Source organism: Chelonia mydas, chromosome 7 (assembly GCF_015237465.2).
Source record: "Chelonia mydas isolate rCheMyd1 chromosome 7, rCheMyd1.pri.v2, whole genome shotgun sequence".
NCBI lineage: Eukaryota > Metazoa > Chordata > Testudines > Cheloniidae > Chelonia > Chelonia mydas.
Window position 1 is genome coordinate 114,609,794 of NC_057853.1, and position 16,969 is coordinate 114,626,762.

The 16,969-nt window shown below is 42.6% G+C and overlaps 1 protein-coding gene and 1 long non-coding RNA gene across 6 annotated transcripts in view; one reads left to right on the forward strand and one right to left on the reverse strand.

The window, feature by feature from the left end:
• Positions 1 to 364: 364 nt before the first annotated feature.
• MXI1 (MAX interactor 1, dimerization protein) overlaps positions 365 to 16,969 on the reverse strand; it is a 92,074-nt gene continuing 75,469 nt past the window's right edge. For 3 of the 5 annotated variants that reach the window (XM_007055534.4, XM_037904965.2, XM_037904966.2), the window contains 3 exons: positions 16,283 to 16,397; positions 14,949 to 15,120; positions 365 to 11,734 (listed from right to left, as the gene is read on the reverse strand). In XM_007055534.4, the coding sequence (XP_007055596.1) occupies positions 11,571 to 11,734; positions 14,949 to 15,120; positions 16,283 to 16,397 (451 nt within the window). In that variant the 3' untranslated portion in view covers positions 365 to 11,570. The remainder of the gene's footprint in view (positions 11,735 to 14,948; positions 15,121 to 16,282; positions 16,398 to 16,969) is intronic. The other 2 variants (XM_037904963.2, XM_043552448.1) reach the window with 1 other exon arrangement.
• On the forward strand, positions 11,622 to 14,955 carry LOC122466771. The gene is made up of 3 exons (XR_006292567.1): positions 11,622 to 11,760; positions 14,338 to 14,547; positions 14,721 to 14,955. It is a non-coding gene; the product is annotated as an uncharacterized LOC122466771 (long non-coding RNA).

Here is a 16,969-nt window from a genome sequence, read left to right on the forward strand (position 1 = left end):
TTCCCTTCAGTGTGCTCTTAATGCACTTGGTTGTGTTATCAAGCTGTCAGTATCAGTACAGAAAAGTGTCCTTTTTTAAAAACTACATGGGATCCTTCTGCAAGGAGAATGCTATAAATCACTTCTGGACTAGCATGATGGATGTGGCATTAATGGTAGCAAGCGGAAACTGGGGAAATGGAAATAAGCAGAATAGAACTAGAGCTGACCAGGACAGCACTGCTAGTAAATAACAGAGCAGTCACCACTTTGGCAAGTCCTGTCTTACCCATTAATTTTTAATGTATTTCTGAAATGTCAGCTGACTTGACTTTAAACTTGGGTTGACATATGCTGAGTGGTAATAAAACCTACTTGGTCTCCATAAAATTTCATAAAATTTATTTGTATGTTTTAAACAAGTTAATACAGATATCCACAAACAAAATTATTTTTAAATCATGAAAAATGCAACATCTTTGCAGCACCATCCCCATGTTATAAACAGAGATGGGGTCAGCAGTTGTGTATTGTTTCAAAGACTGGCTTTTATGAGTCAGCACCGATCAATTGTGTGGCGTTCTTTTTCTCAGAGTAGCAAGTGGCTATAGCACCTATGTAGTTACAGCACAAAAAATAAAACGTTCACGGGAGCTTAGAAAAAAACCTCATGTACACTGCAACAATCACAAATAAAGTCACATTAAGTTAGATACACCTTAGAAAAATATTTTTTTGTCAAAGGATACACATTTAATTTCCAAACTGCATCTCCAGAATAGTAAGATATCATTATGCTGACACATGAGGGACTGTATGTTTCCCATCTTAAAGCACAAATTGCTACAGGAAACCCGTAATCTAGTACAGTCAAACAGATTCTAACATGCAGATTGTAACCTATTGGGAAAATTATAACAGCACAAACTTGACTCACAAATCAGAGAGATGGCTCTGTACATAGGGAGAAAAGTGAAATATTTATGCTGTATTAGTAAGAGCCCACTTTTATTTCCCTCCCAAGTTAATGGAAAAACTCCCATTAGCTCTAAATGCATCACTGGTTTTCGGAAAGAACAGCAAATTTAAATTCTGTGGAGGACAATACTATCCTCACATCAGCTGAGTTTTTAAAAATAAAACAAACAGATAAGCATTTTTGTCAGATGCTTCAAATACTGAGAACAAAGCACTGAGGGCCTAGGGGAATCATATTGACTATTGTAAATTTCATGGTCCGGATACACATCCATTCCTTTGTTTTCTAACTGCCGAAGTTTGATTGTCACTTGACTTAGAGGTCTGTAAATACAAGGAAGGACCTTCTTCATCTTATAATTAAGTTCAGCACTAGAGCTGGCTGGAAAAAGGAAAAAGATGGCAAATGTTTATTGTTCATTGACATTTCTCAACCAGTTTTATTCAGCACTTAGTTTCACAAGATATTTCTAACCATCTAACTCACGTGTGTCTTGATCACTGAAATAGTAACTATAGGACAATAGGGTTTCTCTCCCTTCAAACAAGTCATGCTAGAATATAGATAACTTGGTGCTCATATTGCTCTTTCATACCTTTGACTGCTAGAAGCTGGGACTGGACGACAGGGGATGGATCACTTGATAAATTACCCTGTTCTTTTCACTCCCTCTGAAGCATCTGGCATTGGCCACTGGCGGAAGACAGGATATTGCACTAGATAGACCATTGGTCTGACCCACTACGGCCATTCTTATGTTCTTATACTTGCTTTGGACGACAGGATTGGATCACTCGACAAATTACCCTGTTCTGTTCGCTCCCTCTGAAGCATCTGGCATTGGCCACTGTCGGAAGACAGGATATTGCGCTAGATAGACCATTGGTCTGACCCATTACAGCCAGTCTTATGTTCTTATACCTGCTTATCAAAATCTTTTATTTGATCTCTAAACGGGTTAGTTTAAACTCAACATTTCCAAACAAAGTGTTTGTGTAATATACTAAATTATATGCTTCTATCATCATGCTGTTAACAAGCAATCTGCTTAAGCAATGTATTTTTAGTGTAAAAACATCAATACAAAATTAACCCCCTGGAGATGTTTAAAAAGCAAAATCTTATGGATGGTGTGTCATTTTATAAGGGGACACTAGCACATAGCTGAAGCTCAATGTTTAACCTACCTTATGACAATCACTTGGTCAAGTTAGGCAGAGAGAATGTTTATCGTAGGAGGTGCAAAGCTCTACGAAAACAGTTGTTGATGGAACATGCTTGGAAATAATTTTTCAAACACTTTGGTCTAAAAATTGCTTCCTCTTCCCAGACTCAGCAAAGGCGCTACTCCTCAGGGAGACTATGCCCATGCTCAGTTCAAACTCGAGGTGCTTTTGCAGCAACCCTGTTGAAGTGTGGTTCAAATGTTTCTTTTTACAAGGCAATAAGTGTATATTTTTGCACCCTCACATCACTCCAGAGGAGCTGAAGGGATTTTTCTCAAACTTCCAAAAAACAAATACCCCCAAAACAGCCAACCGACCACACAGCCAAAAAATTGGAGGCGGGGGCGGGGGAGGACTTCAGAAACTTACAGTTTTGAGGAGAGGATTAAATGGAAACTTTTCTAAACACAACTACAGTGAATGCTATGAGTTGCTTGCTAGAATATTAGTATCCCAAAGCAAGTACTCTACGTGATCTATTACTTTGAAGTCTGTGTGGAAGTTGAAACCACGATTGTGACGTTAAAACAACCATGAAGATCAGCTTCTATTGTCCATTCTTTGGCTTTCATCTCCTTTACCGCTAAATGGGATAGTTTGCAAATGTTCTTGGAGGTCACAATTATCTGACTGGGCCAAATTCATCCCTGCTGTAATGTTAATCTCCAGGGTGTGTTATAGAAGGGATGAATTTGGCCTATTTTCTTGCAGATTTAGAAAAATGGGTCTTCTGTCTCAGTAACATTTGTTTTCACAGGAATTGGAGTCAAAGGCAGAACAGAGAAGAATACAAGATCTGAAGATAGCTATGTTGCCCTCTTGGGTCCTTTGCTTGGTCAGATGTATTGGGAAATGTGAAAGTGTCCTCTAGGTCAATAAACTAGGGCTTGAAGAAGGGAAGTTCCATATAACCTTATGCTTTAAACTCCACACTACTGCCCATAGAGTTTGAATTAATGGGGCTTATAGGTTTTTACTCTCTTCTACTGTGCTTGCTTAATTTTTGATCCACTTACACGGTATTGTTCCAGCATTTCTGAGTACACTTCACAAACTCGTAACAGCTACCAGATGTTTCTTAGTATAGATTCTAAATCACCTAGAAATATGCTGACACCAATCACTGTCACTTGACTAGCTGAACAGACTAACAAAGTAACATTTAGCGCTGCCCCCTCCCTGTGTAGTACTTTGTATGTTCGAAGCACCGTACAAACATTATCTTACCCCTCACCACATGGCTGTGATGCAGGGTGATATTATCTATATTTACAGATCAGGAAACTGAGGCACAGAGAGATTAAGTGATTCATCCAAGACCAAAAGAGTCAGTGACGTGCTCAGACCACTAGATCATGCAACCTCCTTTTAGCAAATATGGTGTTCATGTGCAGTGGAACAAACTTGCAGATTACGGAATTTTTCCACCATCATCATGTGATCCCAAGAAAGTCAAGAGGTGTGCTCTTAAATGACAGCAAAAGAGAAGTATAAAGAGAGACTCCTAACTGGAAGCACTAAAGGGTAGGCTAGGTGGAAAGGATTCATTTCTGATGCAGGAACTTCCTCCCCTAAAACAGGAAGATCCGGTTCTTGTAAAATGATCATTCAATTGAACAATGTTTTCAAAACCAGAACGCTCAATGTTTGCTGGCCCCTCTCACATCCCATCAGTCCTATTTCCTACAGCAGTAGGGAATCAGCAGTCACCTGGCTCCATCCACCCATAAGAAGGATGTAGAATTCTAGGAGCCAGCTGAGAAAGATGTGGTCAGCGAAGGACAATGTACAGGCTCATAAACATGAAATTCATCCTACCAGCTACATTTCACAGAGCATGCAAGACATGGCAATGTACAAGAACAAAGATCACCGGGATCGCTGGAGCTTTTCCATAGCAACCTGTTTGTCAGAGTTTAGCAGAAGTTGCTCAACAGAATTGTTTGAGTGTCGCAGAGTTTTTTTTGATGGTGTGCGTGTGTGTTGGGCTCTCTCTACTCTGCCATAAAAAAAATTAAAAAAAGGAGCACTGGGAGGGTTATCAGTAGGGCTTTATCAAATTTACAGTCCATTTTGGTCAATTTCATAGTCATTAAAATTGTAAATTTCATGATTTCAGCTATTTAAATCTGAAATTTCATGGTGTTGTAATTGTAGGAGTCCTGACCCAAAAAGGAGCTGGGGGGGAGGTTGCAAGGTTATCTGGGGGCGAGTGGGAGGATGTTGCAGTACTGCTATCCTTACTTCTGGGCTGCTGCTGGCAGCGCCACCGGGCAGCTGGAGAGCGGTGGCTGCTGGCCGGGAGCCCAGCTCTGAAGGCAGAGCCGTCGCCAGCAGCAGTCCAGAAGTAAGGATGGCCTGGTAGGGTACTGCCGCTCTTACTTCTGAAGGCAGAACTGCCGCCGGCGGCAGCACGGAACTGGGTGCCCAGCCAACAGCTGCTGCTGTCCAGCCACCCAGCTCTGAAGGCAGCGCAGAAGTAAGGGTGGCAATACTGCGACCCGACCCCCACAACTCCCTTTTGGGTCAGGACTCCCGATTTGAGAACTGCTGGTCTCCCCTGTGAAATCTGCACAATATAGGGTAAAAGTGCATAAAAGACCAGATTTCACGGTCCAGGATGCGTTTTTCATGGCCGTAAATTTGGTAGGGCCCTAGTTATCAGCCTTCCAGCACACAAGATGCACACTGTGCATCCCCAGGTTAACATTTCTAGAACTCTCCACCTGCGGGAGCAAACATAATATACTCTACGTCTACGGTCCCTACACTGCAAAAAAAAACAAACAAACAAAAAAACCCCAACCCCACAGCACTGTCTCAGAGCCCAAGGCAACTGACTTGGGCTCGCGCTGCAGGGCTAAAAACAGCAGTGTAGACATTCCCACTCAGGCTGGAGCCTGGGCTCTGAAACCCAGTGAGTGGGGAGGAGCTCGGAGCCCAGGCTCCAGCCTAAGCCAGAACATTCACACTGCTATTTTTAGCCCCACAGCCCAAGAAAAGTGAGTTGGGCTCTGAGACTTGGCACTGTGGGTTTTTCTTTGCTGTGTAGACACCCTTCCATGCTACATCAGAACCTCAATTTCTCTGTCCCGCTAGTCAGATAAGGCAAAGCCCATATTTCAAGAGGAGGTGCACACAGAAATCTGGATCAAAGTTATTGTATTAGCTTCAAGGAAGCAACCTACCTTTTCTTTTAATGGTGAGCTTCTCATGTACATCTCTACTCTTGGGGTGAAATCCTGGTCCCCTTGCCATTGACTTCTAAGGGGTCAGGAGATCACCCCTGGTGACTGCAGCTACTCCCAGGTTTCAAGGAGAGGGGGTTTCCCTCACTCTGGCCTGGTGCCAGGGAAATACTGGAACTCAAACATAACAAAAGTTATGATCCTGAAAAAAATATTCTCAACTGACAGCAACTGATACGGGCCTATCCTGCTCCCACTAATTTAATTTTGAAAACTCCCATTCATTTCAATAGGAGCAGCCCAGGTCCTAAGGTAGTTCAAAGAATGAGCAGCATAAATGAGGTCTACGCATGGAGTGCAGCAAGCAACCTAAGAAAAGACAAGACAACAAGGTGCTGGAGTTTGCAGCACAGAAGCAGACCTTGCCAAACAAGGCCAGAACTAAATTCTTCTGCATACGAGTGTCTAGGATAAAATTTGGTTTAAAAAAAAAAAAAAATGTAAGTTAACCCCATTTTTACCGATCTACAGGTCTCACAAGATATATCACTTTGAGACTACCTTCTGTCAATAATATACCTTGAATGGAATGGGCTTTAAAATGACCTTCGAGTGACAGTCCTCCAAAGAGTAACCGTACCAAATGCTGCAAGCCAGTCATCCCCCGCAACTCATTCTTGGACACAAGATGACATGCTGTAATACACTGGTGTCAAAAGGAGGAAAATACTGGATGGCCTTTTGAATACGTTTTTCTGTAGCACCTTTTAGAGACCTAATTTATGCAGAGAAGACTCACCAGGATGAGCTTCTGGGGGAAGCAGCATATGTCGAGGGTAATACAGGTGGGATGATTAAAGGAAAGCCACCTTATTTCTGTAAAATTTAGTAGAGGACGGATTTAGAGCTTGCACTAGAGATTGTGTGGCTCATGGAATCTACAAGCCCAAGTAACTGCCACAACAAAAAATAACCTTATGTAGGAAACAAGCCTGGAAAAACATCAGGGAGAACGGCGTGTCAATTTTATGAGGACCAAAGAGATCGTTTGTGACGCAAAGTGCTATGTGATGAGAATAGGTAAGTTTAGACAGAGGAAAAGGAAACATAAGGAAATGTGTCTGCCATGTGGTGGGAAGCAGAAAGCAGATATTGGGGCTAAATGGATTAAAGTGGGAATAAAGTGCTTTGGAAAAAGGACTCAATTCTGTTCCCACTAAAGTTAATGAGAGTTTCACTCTCTGCTTCTAAGGGAATAAGATAAGGCTTTAGAAGAAATGAGATAATGATGCAGTTGTTTATAGGGACAATAAGGGATTATGTGATTGGCGTCATAGGAAGGGGAGCCTGTAGGATAACTGATATCTTCTGTTCAAAGCTGCACCTTTATTTGACTCCATTTTGGCAGCAGGGAGGACTGTATGGATTCCCCTTCAGACATACCAAACCGTTTGGTGCCAGACCTCTCAGGAATGAACAAACTGCACAACTCCCAATCTATGCTACTAACCTACAATGTAAGAATTCCTGATCCCAAATGGATACTCCACCAGCTCAAAAGGCCACACTGAACCATACGTATCAGAGATGCATCCTCACCTAGAGACACACATCCTTGAACTCTAAGGCACGGAAAGTACAGAAGGTTTTGAAGTAAGTCTGAAGGAAGTAAATGTAGCTTCACTCTCAACCTTTTTGTTGGGCAAGAGCTCATCTGATGAGACTTTCCTGCTGATTTTACTGTAATTCAAATACCTCAGTAACATCAAAGGTCACCCTCGCCTGATGCTCCAAAGAGGAAAGGACTTCTTGCTAGAAATTAAGATTATACTTGACCAAAATGCCTTGATAATTTGCCATTTGGGGATCATCATTCACAAAGTCTTTTGAAGGAGCTGCATGTACCAGAGTTACAGTCTTGGGCACTGAAACTGTGGAGTTTTCCAGGCTCAGGGCCTCAATTACCCAACTCTCAAGGAGAGAGTGGGTATAACTAAATGTGGTGTTCTAGGGTGGAAAGTACCTTTGGGACAGAGTTCAGACAATGCCTTAAGGGGGTTTATGTTGCAGAAATTCATTCTGGAATGGATTTTCTGTAGCTTCTCAACTTGGGCTTAATCATATTGGTTAACAAACCTATGGAAACTGTATGGTCCCTTCAAATTCCTGCACCTTCCTCTATGCTTCTAACTGTACAGACAATATTTGAAATGTCCTCCAATCTCTCTCTCTCTCTTTTTTTTTTTTTTTTTTTGGAAAAAGAGCTGCTTGTACAAAGAACAATCCTGCTCTTCTGAGGGTTGGATCTGATTTCTAAAGTACAGAAAACTAGACAGAGGGGGAAAAAATGAGGATGTCAACACTCAAATAAAGGCCTTGATCACAGTCTTATTCTGACATAGTGGATTCTCCGGGAACAGTAAGCAGTCATGGAGTTCCATCCAAGTGTGCCAGCACAGATGGGTATACTAAAGGCTCAAAGGTTTCAGCTTTGGACGAACAATGTCTTAAGACAACAAATGGGAGACTTTGAGGAAGAACTGCATTACATAAGCCAGCTGAAGAAATTACTGCTATCTCAGTAATAGCAGAATAGTACATGAGAACGTACGAAAATCAGAAGCTTTGGGGGGCATTTCTCAGTTCTGAAGAATGGGAGGAAGTAGATGATTTTTTGTTTTATAACCAGAAGGGACCATCACCTAATCTGATTTACATAGTATGGACCAATTAGCTATGATGATCTGCTCAATCAGTTATGGTGGCTTCTCTGGGCCAATTTGCTGTCTTGGACATTCCGATGCAAAAGGCTAGATTGACAACAAAACAAAATAACTAATGTTAGTTTAGTTTTTAGAATAATCTATAAAGAAAAGCTAGTGCTAACAATATAGTATTAAAGCAATGAAAAAGGGATTGAACAAACACCACAAAGCAGCTGTGGAAACATTTCTCTCGCATAGCAAATCTTCCACTAATGTCCAGAGGTGTGAAAGGAACTGATACAATGAAATCCATAGAAGGGACCCAATCAAACAGCCAACTTTTGTCATTAACTACTACTATAAAGGTTTGTAGGATAATTGTGTTTGTTCTCCAAAGGCTCTCTCTACTAGGACCCTGATACTTGCCGATCCATTGGGTGGGTCACTTAAGACAGCGTAGATGGAAGCTACCAAGTGGATTACATTTCCCTCCCTTCCAGCTGCAGTATTTGGAATTGAAATTTCCAGACCCTTGACTGCACTCCTAAAGATGACAGCCAATAGCAAAGTGATCCCAAAGGCATACAAATGGGTGGCTTTACTGGAAAGCCTTTCAGAAAAATTGGTTCCAAAAAACACACTCTGGGATCACCCTGCTCTGCCAGGATTGCCCAACAGTGATTTTCTTCCTTTATCCATTTTCACTTTTTTTAAAGTTCTCTAACTTTTATATTTCTCAAATACGATTTTTTTGCCAAGCCACCTTTTTACCATTGCCCACGTCGTGTACTTTTTGATCCAGAAAAATACACAGCCAAAGAGGAACAACCAGAAGGTGGGGATGCGCAGGATGGCTGGAGTTCGCTAGCGATCGTGACTGGTGGGATTCATCTCCAGAGAAGCTGAACAGCACAAGATTCCATTGACAGTAACTGAAGATCAGCCTCTGTCTGTGTTAAGTTCTTTTCCACCATTTCATTGCTGCAGTGAGACTGCCACAAAATGGTGACTATCAGAGCTCATTTGAACAGTGTCAGATATAAATTCCAGCTGTTGATAATTCTAGCATGGGCAAAAATTGGTAGTTGTGGGGGCTCAGTCAATGATTATCAGTTCACGCGTGATCCTTCAGTCTTTACTCACTTGATTTCTTCTTAGTAATGTGAGTAGCCCCATTGACTTAAGCTGATAAACACATGTTACAATCCACAGCTGCCTACATACAGGTTCTAGAATTGTTAGCAAGGATCAATTCCATGATATGCAGCCTGAAAATAAAACAAAGAAGCCCCAACCAATCCAGCTACCAGAAAAACTCCATTAAGTGGCCGGTTTGTGTACCTGCTGAGGACAGCCACTAGAGGGAGACATGATCACACACACTAAATCAGTATTACCTATGCACATGTGTAAGGAGATTAGTAAGAGTAGCAACCTGACTCAGGCTTTAAAAAAGCAAAGAATTAAAAACCCAGATATAATACATCAAAGCATGGAAAGATTATTCCTCCACTCCATGAACAGGGATTTTGTGTCTCATACTGTATGATGTCATATCACAGGGGGGATTTGGTAACATAGGAAACATAGGAATGTTCAAACACATGCAATTTACAGAAATTAGACACAATCTACATTAGAATTATTCAGGATCTTATCACGGGATTAAAGGGGAATACACTTTTCTTCCTGCAGGCACAAGAAAGAAGATGGGTATGCTAAAGTCATATGAGCAACCAAGACGGAGGAACACAATTCATTTCAGATCCATAAATGTTTAATGGTGTTAAAGTGCTACTTTAATATGGGACCATATTCTAACATATAAACACAATTCCACTGCACTGCTAAATAAGGTTGTCTTCATTTTTTTGTTTTTGGCCCAATCCTACCTAAAAACAATAAAAATCAACAGGACTGAAATTAACAACCCATTCAAATCAGCAATAAGTTACAAATTTTATAAAGCATTTTTTCCTTTTATTTTTTTCCTTAGTAATGAGGGGTAGTTAAATTACTTCAAGGTATACAAAATTTCAAACAATGCCATTGGTGAGGTCTCTGTAAGAAGGTTTTTAACTTGGAAAACAAAAAAATAATTCTCACCATTTAAAAAAAAAAAAAAAAAAAACACAAGAAATCAAAGCCCTCAAAGTGCACGTTAGAAATCTCACCTCCAAGAAAATTATAAAATATTCAATACAATAGCTCTCAATAGCAACAGCACCTGCATAGGTGAGATAGCGGATACGCACAGGGATGTGCGCAGGCCAAATGTTACATTAAGATGAGACAAGTGCTGAGCTTAACTACTGAACTGTGACTACTGTAGGGGATCAGGTGCCTTCAAAGTTTGCAAGGGGAATGACTCTCAAAAAAGGAAACCAAAAAAACCCAGCAACCCTGACCTTTCCAAGCTAGCACAGACCTTGTTTGTGTTGTGCACGGCAAAGAGCATTTTTGTGTTTCATCAGGTCAAGTGCTGCATCAAAACAGTTACCTTTTCAGTAGCGTTAATCCATTATAAAAGACACTGAAGATTTCATATGGACAAGCTCTAAAAAGACGTGTCACATTTGGAGTGTTTTTACTCCCAACACATTTACAAACGTTTATCAAAAGATCTTTAAATAAAAAGGTCATAGTGGCTCAGTATCTGGGCATGACTTTCCACACACTGGTTTCTTTCTGTCCTCAACTCTGTGTGTGCGTGCGTGTGTGTGTGTGGACTCACAGCCTCATTCCACAATGCAGCCCGCCACGTGCTGGTAGATTACAGTTTAGTACCCTAGTGCTAGCAATGTGGTAGAGGTACTTGCTTTAAATGATGTCCAACAGAACGTTGAGCTGAATGATGATTTCTCCTGAACAATCTTCACTGTTGCCTCTCTCTCTGGGCATGAACTGAACACCTATTATTATTCATAGGTTGTGGGACACATCTTCATGGCCAAGCTGCTGTGACTTCCTGCTATGTTACTATAATGCCTGATGGTGATCAAATATTAGGACAGAGTCATTTCCGGACCAGGGAAGTTCCAGAAGGGTCTAAACCAAGTTGTTCTATCTGAATGCAGTATGAGAAAAACTGGACGTTTCTCAGATTGCATGACAAATTGAGAGAGAGAGAGCGAGAGAGAGAGAGGGCTGAATCTCCAGTATCCTCTTTCAAATAAACAAAGTCAAAGCAAAGTAATTTATCATGCAAGGGCCAAATCCAGGTCTCACTGAAGCCAACTGGAGTTTCGTCACTGACTTCAGAAGGACCAGGGTTCAGTCTCACTACATTAGGGGAAACCAAGATTTTGCAACATGACCCAATGGACATACATGGGTTCCTATGGAGGACTCCTATTGCCCAAGGGGGTACATATATATAGGCCTGTCATTGTTGACGTGTCATTTCTAAAAGAGGATACTGCATCTAGAACCCAGTCTGAACTCAGATTACTCCAATGGAATAATCCGCCCTGCATTGTTGTCTCACTTTGTTCTAGGAAGCGAACGAGAGTTTGACGCTGGCGCTGGAATAACCCTCGTCACTCCCAATACTCTGCAAGCTGCTGTGATCATCAATGTCACTGATGCTGGTTGTGCTGATATCGTCCACTTCTCCATGGGAGAACTCTGTGCTTTCAACATCCACTTCAATCTCTTCTGCAAAGAAAACGACATACACGCAGGTTAGTGTCATCGCAGGCAGCTACGCCTTGAACTCTACAATTGACAAATGATCAACACTCCAGGTATAAAATAAGCCTCACATGGTACAATTCGCAGTGATTTCCGAAAGGGGGGAGGAGCAGAGTGCCTGTTTCAGCAAGGAGGATGCTGTCTCAATGTGTTTCAAAGGCATTACTAAACTTTTTTGCTGTCAGCCAACCCCAAACTCCCAAGCTAGGAACTGGGTTCAAAAAAAGAATTAGATGCGTTCATGGTGGATAAGTCCATGAATGGCTATTAGCAAAGATGGCCAGGGACATAACCCCATGCTCTGGGTGTCCCTAAACCTCTGACAGCCAGAAGCTGGAACTGGATGACAGGGGATGAATCACTCAATAAATTGCCCTGTTCTGTTCATCCTCTGAAGAATCTGGTACTGGGTACTGTCTGAAGATAGGATACTGGGTGAGATAGACCATTGCTGATCCAGTATGGCCATTCTTATGTTCTTAAGATGAAGAACTCAGCAGAGTTTGGATTCATCATTAGTCAACGGCTCTGCTCTGCAGGCTGTGGAAGAATCTGTGTTAAGCAGCACCACAGCGTTCAGACCCCCCATGTGGCGTCTAGCTACTTTGCCATCATTGCACCCTGGTTCTGTGGGCCTGGGCATTCCCCCCAGCTTGGATTGAATTTATCACCATGAGGGTGGGCTGCTTGCAATATCCTCTGCAACTCAGATACCAAGATGATAATAAGCTCTTCCAGGTCAGGGGCTGTCACTTTCGGAGTTTGCACAGTGTCTAGCGTAACAGAGATCTGGGTCTTCCGGAGACCATAGTGACAAACAGCAGCGCCGGGGGACACTTTACGGTTGTGATAGCGGAGACAGAGCTATATAGGACACTGTAGTGTGTTTCTATACGGACACCGGGTGCCATGTTGAACAGCACTTCGGTGACTTTGGGCCATCAAAGGCAATGAGACTGAGGCTCCCAAGTCACTGAAATGCTTTTGAAAATTTTACCCAGAAGACCTTAAAAACGAAGACACTAAAAAATAAATGAAAAATATCGGTAAAACAGTGAAGCACACAGATCACCAATAAATAGACGGACAATCTCTGTGCAATTTGTTGGTTCTTTATGATTAAGGCTACAATTTAGTCATGGAGGTCACAGATTCCGTGACTTTACCAGACCTCGGTGATTTCTTCAGCTTCAGCTGCCTGCAGCTGAAGCCAGGGCTGGAGCCGGAGCCGTGGCTGTACTCCCCACGTAGCCCGCTATGGGGGCCACAGCTGGGACAGTGCGCTCCTGCCCCGTGGCAGTGGCTGCAGCCAGGGCTGTGCATCTCTGCCACACGGCTTGTACGGTTATTTTTAGTAAAAGTCACGGACAGGTCACCGGCTCCGTGAATTTTTGTTTGTTGCCTGTGACCTGTCCACAACTTACTAAAAATAACCGTGACAAAAATCTTAGCTTTATTTATGATATATAAAGGAGACCAGAATTTTTTTTAAAATAATTCTGCTTGATCTTAACATCACACCTCCAAATCTTCTCTGCCCTTTTTTTCGCCAAGAGAGACTTTTATGGCTAGTTAGAGCACTAGTAGGATTATATCATCACAGATACCAACCAAGTGGCTGAGTAAAACTTTATGGTTTTGTTAAAAACAGATTTAACTCTAACACTTGACACACAGTTGGGAGAAAAAAAAATATCTCTGTGAAAGATTCAACATTTCCCCGCACTCTTCAGTGGAGGGAGGAGAAAGCACTTGCTTCATATGCAAATCCTCCAGAGGAATTGTCCAGTAAAATGGGAAAGACAAGACTTTAACTTAGAAATAGCAGGAACAAGCAGAAAATGGAACCCTGATTTTTGAAACTTCCTTTTAGGCCAGAGGTGGACAAACTATGGCCTGCAGGACCCTCCTGCCCGGCCCCTGAGCTCCTGGCCTGGGAGACTAGCCCCCGGCCCCTCCCCCGCAGCCACGGCATGGCGTGCCGCCAGTGTAGTGTATTAAACTGCTCCGCGAAGGAATGTGCTACTGGTAGCAGTTACCGAGAACAATTTATTACACTACACCGGGGCAACGCTCTGGGCGGCGCGGCTGTAGCGCCACCAGCCACCGGTGCTCTGTGCTGCGTGGTAAGGGGGGGGGTAGATAGAGGGCAGGGGAGTTCAGGGTGGTGGTCAGGGTGGTCAGAGGGTGGAGGATGGGGGTGTGTGTGAATGGGGACAGGGGTCCCGGGGGATAGTTAGGAAGGAGGGGGGGTTGGATGGGGCTGTGTGGGGCAAGGGTTCCAGGGGCGGTCAGGGGACAAGGAGCAGTGGATGGGGCAGGAGTCCCGGGGAGGGAGGGAGAGGAACAGCTTGGCACAGCCTCCCCTAACCGGACCTCCATACAATTTCCAAAACCTGATGTGGCCCTCAGGCCAAAAGTCTGCCCATCCCTGTTCTAGGCCTTCTTTTTACATTATAAAGAGGAGGAGCACAACCCATATTTATACTTTTAAGCATGTGTTTGGTTACTGACTTGGGATTATGGATCATTATTTTTAAAACAAAGCTTTTGCATTCTGACTTTAGACAACTGTTCAAATACAGCAGTCAAGTTCAAATGCCACAAGAATCACCTGAATCCACAATCACAACCCCTTTCCTCAACTTAAGCAAGACTGACCAACAACTGAGGCAGAAAGACATGACAAAGCCCACATCCTTTGCTTGACAAATACAGAGACTCATTCAATGGCAAAGCGAAGAGAAAAGTAACACAAAGAGCACAATAAAAGGAAGGTTTCAGAGTAGCAGCCGTGTTAGTCTGTATTCGCAAAAAGAAAAGGAGTACTTGTGGCACCTTAGAGACTAACAAATTTATTTGAGCATAAGGTTTTGCGAAAGCTTATGCTCAAATAAATTTGTTAGTCTCTAAGGTGCCACAAGTACTCCTTTTTGCGAATAGAAGGAAGGAATCATTTGCCACTTTCTCAAATTTTCAAGAGAGGTCAGTCTTCATCCTGATGCATCCCTTTTTGTAGATTCACAGATTCTAAGGTTAGAAGGGCCCACTGTGGTCATCTCATCTGACCTCCTGCACAACACAGGCCATAAGACTTCCCTAATTAATTCCTGTTTGAGCTAGAGTAGATCTTTTCAATAAGTATTTTAATTAAGCTGGACGCATGTAGAACACCTACCTCGCTCTGAATCCGAGCGATCAGAGGAAATGGTTGAGCCAATGCTGTCCATTCGTATTCGTTCTATCTCCTGAGGACCTTGCAGTTGTTCCAGCCTTCTCTTTAAGAATCTTTGTTCTCGTTCCAGGTTTTCAAGCTGGTGTTGGCTTCTCCTCTCGGCCTCCTCAAGTTTCTGACATGACAGAATACGACTTGATTATGACTAATTCTTGTTTTCTACAGCACAGCCATATACTTTGCTTCAGATTTTCCCATGTTCTGAAAGGATTTATGCTCAGACAAGTATCGGACCAGACTGCCCTTCAGTCACTAGTAGAAATGAAGTCTACTTGTGTCTTTTTTGGTTTACACCTTTGCTACACCTTTTCATATTTGTATAAGGAGGATTTTTGGGGATGAATGAATATCTATACGGGATTGCGTTTTTTTTTTTAAATTGTTGTGTTTTATAAACATGTGTAATTAACCAATAAGATGCATCACTTAGTTAATCCACCAGGGGGCCCCAATTCCCTTAATCAAACAGATTCTGCATTTGTTATGATCACTCGTAACACAAAAATTTATCCTGGGATGTCTGGCTTTCTTGTTGCTTGGTTTAGTAGGTATTTCTCAGAAGCAGTTTTCCATTTAAATAACTATTTATGTAACCTGCTACAGACTCCTCTGATCACAGCTGGGAAATCTACCAGACCAATGTTCTTTGTTTCCGGATGGCCAACCCGTTGCATAAGATGGGAGTCATTTCAGGCTAACACTTTCCTTTAAGCAGGGCTCCCTCCCTTACCAACCCAGAGCTGCAACAAAGGATTTAGGTATATTCCTGATCCCTACAAGACTGGATTTTCTTTTTATACTTTACTCTGCCAGAAGCAATCTATGAAGGGCTTTGGGAAGTTGGCAGAACCACAGATGAAAGACGATGGAAACAATAAGATGTCAACCCTGTTTCACTCTAGAGGCCTATACTGATTTGCCAGCAGGAGGAATGCACTGGAGTGACAGAAGTTACATTTTCCATCAAATTGCAGCCCCTCAATCACATTAGATGTGTTTCTACTTTAAAAAAAGAGCAAGATCTGCTACTGTCTTCCCCCCATCATAATACAGAACAGGATCCCCGCTCCCCAAATCAATAATTTCCAGAGTTAACAGAGTTTATTATGGACCCTCCGAACAACCCATGTTGTAGTAATGATGGATGATTTAACAGAAGGAGCAATGCATTTGGTAGGTGTTAGTCTCCGGGAGAGCAGATTTAACTCTGGACAGTGGGTGAGTGACTGGTGCAGTTAGAAGCAGCGTCTGGGAAGCCTGGGAAAAGCAGTGCTTACCTTAATGTGTGCTTTGGCTTTGTTAAGCAGCCCAAGCGTTGTGTGCCGGGTGCAGTCTGGCCCTAGTGGTATCAGAACCTTTAAACGTTCTAAGCACAGGCGTAGATGAGCACGTCTGGAGGAGGAGAGACACTGATTAGGAGTTTCAGCCTTATAAAGGACAAAAATCAAACTCATTTCCCCCCCAGGCAGGCTCAATTTTCCACACATCACCCTGTTTCCTTCAGATACTTTATGCCCTGCCATTAAATGTTTACACTGCAAACACTAGTCACTCAACAACATTAGCCCTATTGCTAACCTCTGACAGACAGTTTATTTCCTGGCGCTCACACCTGATAACCTGTCTCGGCTGGATGAACGTTGGGGAGGAAAAACGCACTGAGGCAATGGTTGTGTGTTTGGTTTCACATAACTTCAAGCTGCCAGCTATTTGCAGCCTACTACACTATGTAGAGTTTTATATCAAGGCACTTTCAAGTGTCCAGTGGCGTTTACACACTAGCACATTACTGGTTAAGGGAAAAACCTAACATTATATATTGTGCTATGTAACATTCACTGCCCATCTTCCTCTTTTTCCAGCCATCTGAGGCAAAAAGGAAGCCTAACTGACTGCAGCAAACTCCTTATCGCAAAGTGACTGAATTACACCTCACACTCATTAAAGGATCAGATCTGCACTCT